The sequence below is a fragment of the Argentina silus genome, assembly GCF_951799395.1.
Source record: "Argentina silus genome assembly, chromosome: 1".
Lineage (NCBI taxonomy): Eukaryota > Metazoa > Chordata > Actinopteri > Argentiniformes > Argentinidae > Argentina > Argentina silus.
This window is the reverse complement of record NC_139655.1, coordinates 5,072,890-5,077,889: the sequence shown is the minus strand read 5'-3', so window position 1 is coordinate 5,077,889 and position 5,000 is coordinate 5,072,890. Positions and strand designations below refer to the sequence as shown.

The window sequence follows — 5,000 nt, the reverse complement described above, 5'->3', positions numbered from 1 at the left end:
TCTTTTATTGAGGCATGAGGCATGAATTGAGGCATGAGGTGTGAATATCGTATTAGCATATGTGGTGAAGACGACACACCCTTCTCTGCAAGCCAGGCGCAAGTGGAGAGCAGAAGTGTGTGCGCATCATATCATCACTTTTGAAAATTGGCCTAGAGCAAAAGCGGGCTCAAACCTCACGAGATTACGCTCGTGTCTCTGCTTGCGCCCGTTTGAAAATCACCATGTATGCCTATGCATTTTATATACAAAATATTAGAGGCATCTAATTTATAGACTTAATGCAGATCTGGATTCACACAAACACGGTATGTTGTTTCAATCAAATTAGGAAGACCAGAGAAGAAATCTGAAAAGCATTAGTGTTTGCCTACTCATGTGTAATGGATTCACAGTGATGCCACAGTATGGTGCTAAATTGGGTGTCATTATGAGTAAATCAATAGGAGTCAAGACGTCCTGTCGATATGCATGCATACAGGACAGTCATGTTCAAAACTAAACATAAACACTCATTAGCATTTTAGCAACTTTTTTTGCAAATGAACAACAAAAAGAAAGTGAAGCAAAAGGGAGGAGGATTTCTATGAGCTGAGACCTCAGAGAGAGACAACAAAAATAAGGACACAAACTAGTTTGAATTTGATTCTTCAGTCACTGTTTTTCTCTTTCCCTCATTCGGTTTAGTTTGTTTGTTTAAAAAGGGGGAGAAGTGTTTGAGTCACAAGTCCTCCAGAATGAGACTGCAGCCATTTGCAATATGCCTGCATTTCCCACTTGCAACACGACCTTCAGCAATCCGGGGAGTTTTTCTCGCGCTTTTCACACTGTGACATATGGTGCTACAATGAAATCTCATCTCAGCACTGATTGCGATGCGTCATAAACTCTTCGTCAAACCCGAGAGAGAGGCAGCACTGCCGTGGGAGCGCCTGCGGCACAGGCGCTGTGTTTAACCCTCTCCTCACCACTGGGATCCCACGTGGCGTTTATCTACAGAGCTGTCACAGCAGCAGAGGACTTTACATTATCCCAGCTCCTAAACCCTCCTTGAACTGTACCAGCGGTACTCCATGCTTTTCCTCTGTTGGGATTCACATATCTGTAAGCTGAAGCATAACTAGGACATGCAACTGCACAACATTATTCATCTATTCAGTCCACAGGAAAGTGAGTGTTCCAGCTGCATAGCATTTTGTTTAATAATATGCTTAAAATAAATATTATCCTGCCAATATATCACCGGCATCTGGCATGAAGTGGGGAAATGTCATTGTCATTCTGCATACACTGAGCAATGACAATTTTCCTCTAACTACTTGTGGTGAGAAATTGCAATCAAAGATGTAATCATGTGCAACTCTTATGTGATTTTGTGTTAGTATGGGTGACAACACCTGTCCTATCTCCAGGTTTGCTCACATGAGGACATATTCCCTGTCTGTTTTCACAGCAAAATGTCACATAGCTCAAACTCTTTACCAAAGATCTGTCAGCCAGCTACGGCATCCATAGCAACAAGATTCTGAGCCTAAAGTTGCCGTGATACTGTTAAAATGTTGTTGTTGTTGTTGTTGTTTTGTGCCACTACGCCTTTCTACACCACAAACAAAAAAAAGTATGATATGAGCAACATGGTATTCTATTGGTAATCTACCTGTCTCAGCAAAGAGACAGGAACTAAAATTCGAAAACAATCGGAGGGCTCTATTTTCAGCCGGTGCAAAACAGACTCAAGTTGAAACTTGAAAAATTGGCAATTTGTGTCGGCGGTAAATGGTAAGATTACCACAGCGCTGGAGCGCTGTCTCACCTGCCCTCAGGTGGGTGGAGTGGTGGTAAAAGAGGCGTGTTCACGACCATGAGCAGGTCAAGTGCCATCAGTTGCACCACCGCCAGAGCCACCGCCACCGCCACCGCCACCGCCACCGCCAGGGCCTGCATTTGTGCTAAGAATGTTTTTTTTTACAAATATGTTGTTATTTCCTGGTCCTGGTTAGCAGGCAGAGGGAAAGAGAGGAGAGGAGAGGAGAGGAGAGGAGAGGAGAGGAGAGGAGAGGAGAGGAGAGGAGAGGAGAGGAGAGGAGTGGTGTTGTACTCACTGTTTCCTCCAGGCCTGTTGGTACGGAGCATGGCAGCGTTCTCCGGCTCTCTGTATGGGAACTGCAGTGTAGTGTCCAGACTTTTGAAGCCTTCCCTCAGGGAATGGTGTTTGTAGTACTCTATCAGCTCCTGCACATACAGTACACACACACACACACACACACACACACACACACACACACACACACGCACACACACACACACATACACACACACACACACACACACACACACACACACACACACACACACAGACACACACACACACACACACACACACATTCTCACAGTTAGCCAAATAGCCCTACACAAAACCAGGGATATTGAGAACACCACTGGCCTAAACATGTTCATGACAAAAGAATAGTGTATATAAAATGACTTTATCCCATAAAGAACATTCTCTAAATTTCATACTTTCAGATGTACATGCTAAAATGAGTTTTGTTATATAAGGATTCGTTTTAAAAGAGAGTTGATTTACATTAAATTAAACTACATTGCCAGACAGTAAATACTGTAAACATCTAAATTGTAAATCAGCACTCTTAACACAATCTTGGCAAAATAGAACCAATACAGCTCATTTTAAATCTGATCCTCGTCTATAATTATTTAAGCCTAAGGGTTGTACCATCCCTAATCATAGCTGTTTTCACAGAGCTCCAATAAGATTCATGTTTTGACACTTAATTAATGAAATTAATGTGATTTATTGATGAAATGCAGTGGTTAATAAAAAAACAAAACAAGAGAGAGAATGACTCACTAATATACTCCTGAACTTCTTATTCTCGGCGATGTGGAAGCAGCCGTCATGGGTCAGGATCTTGATGTGCTTCACGTCGTTGTTGTACCTGTGGGCGATGAATAAGTTATGAGTGTAATTTTCTGGTGATCATTGCGATCGATCGCCCCCGCTGCCCCTAGGGGGGACGGCTGCCACGGTAATGCATGGGGCCAAAAGGTTTCTGACATCCCAATGATGGGGGAGCGGGTCGGGGGTGAGGGAAACGTCGATAGACAGGGGGCACAATTCCTCATTAGCCCTTTGTGTTGACGGGGCCAGGAGTGCTGGTCTGGGGGCTGTTGCCCCCGTTTAGAGGTTCAGAGGTTCAGAGCGGAGGAGGGGTTGGGGTGGTGTCCTGGTTGACTGGTTGTCCAGACAGAGAGACAATAGTGTCAGCCTCTTTTGTGTGTGACTTAAACAGAAGGCCTATCATCTCTTGATCTCTATTATTCCCCATCATTAGCCTCTTATCGGCCGCTCTGCACTGTAATCCCTCTAATAATATGCCCTAATCCGTATTCTGCCGATGAAAACAAGCCCAGGGACAGCAGGGCCTAATGTAAATTGAAATGCCATAGCTCGATTTAAATGGACTGGGCGTTCTGGCTTTGGGGTTGAACTAGGACTCATGAAGGAAGTCCCAGGACTGCACTGCATAGGGAGGATAGGCCATACGTGACTGTCAGTTTCAAACACTGTTTCTGTAGTTTCCACAAATATGTGAAGATTTCTTTTTCTCTCTCTTTTTCTCTTTCTTTGTGAGGTTTTTAATAACCTTGAACAGCCATACAGCAGTCTCGCCGGTCTATTCAGAGCGCCATTGCGGCATGCACACAGGCAATTAAGACCTGAGCTCCTGTGGAACTTGCAAGGCATTGAAAACCCCGCTGCTCACAAAAGAAAAGGAGATGAATTAAGTGGAGTTCAAGGAACTTTAAAGGAACGTTTCCTTCCTCACAGAGCACCTCGCTGGCTTCCCCGCAGGGAAGAAATATGTCGCAACCAAACTTGGCACAGACACGCTGCATATCATTGGATTGTTCAAACCTGTCTGTACATACAGCACCCTCATCTATCTACAGCATCCACTCAGTGCAGGGTTACTGGAAGGATAACACAAGGCAATGTTGTTGAAAGTGCACTTCACGATGGAACTTGGTGTGTTTGTACTGTAGCAATACTTCAACAAAGCTGCAACAAAACTGTTTTTTTTTATACACCGAAGAGACAGAACTGCCACTGTATGGCAACAATCGCTGCTCAGTATCATAACAACTGCAAGCCAAACATACAGTACAGTACATATGTATGTGTGTATGTATTTAATCATATAGCCGCCGCTCTTATTCAGAGCAAGATCCGGTGAGTGCAGGTTCAGTAAGAAAATACTAGTGGGAGTCATGGAATTTCAATAATGACAGTGTCATTTTCTCTGGATAGAACTATTCTCTATTATTTTCACTGAGTGATAGTAATGGTATAGTGTGTTATAGTAGAGGACTGCTGCGCTGACTCACTTGATGCTGATGGCGTACTCGGTGCACTCTCGGCTCCGGTGGCGGACCAGGTAGGTGCTGTTCCCCCGATTGATGAGCTCAGCCTCAGCCTTTAGTCTCTCCATAGGCCCGGCGAACCTGACACACACCACACAGGGGGGAGGGAGGGATCAGAGGTATACAGGAATACATACAATCATATAGACCACAAATAACTCAAGAATAACTCAAGAATAACTCAAGAGCATTGGCTAAGGCCTTGATTCAGCCAACCTGCGAGATTCCTATACCCTAAACATTTCATTCTGACAGACACTTTCCCGGCTGACTGAAATGGAATGAACACTGTTGTTGCTCAATATTAGTGTTACTTTCTATAGTAATGATGAGGGGGACTCCATCTGCTTTTTTACGAAGCATTTATGGTGCAAATGTGTATTACAGTAAATGACTGAGTTTAAACTAATGAGTTTAAGCGACAGTTGACGTACCAGGGTTGTGATGAGTAGTCGACAGGTTTGGGGACCTGGAGAAGAGGGGAGTGAAAGAGGCGATACATGAGCATTGTTCTCCACTTCAGCTCCCACCCCAACCTGAATGTCTCTTCAGCT

General features: G+C 44.2%; 1 protein-coding gene across 1 annotated transcript in view; it reads right to left on the bottom strand.

The window, feature by feature from the left end:
- vav3 (vav guanine nucleotide exchange factor 3) overlaps positions 1-5,000 on the bottom strand; it is a gene marked incomplete at its 5' end in the record, with an annotated part of 63,107 nt that overhangs the window by 7,681 nt on the left and 50,426 nt on the right. Inside the window, 4 exons of the mRNA XM_083671747.1 lie at positions 2,103-2,232; positions 2,873-2,960; positions 4,411-4,527; positions 4,881-4,915. Coding sequence (XP_083527873.1) covers positions 2,103-2,232; positions 2,873-2,960; positions 4,411-4,527; positions 4,881-4,915 — 370 coding nt within the window. The remainder of the gene's footprint in view (positions 1-2,102; positions 2,233-2,872; positions 2,961-4,410; positions 4,528-4,880; positions 4,916-5,000) is intronic.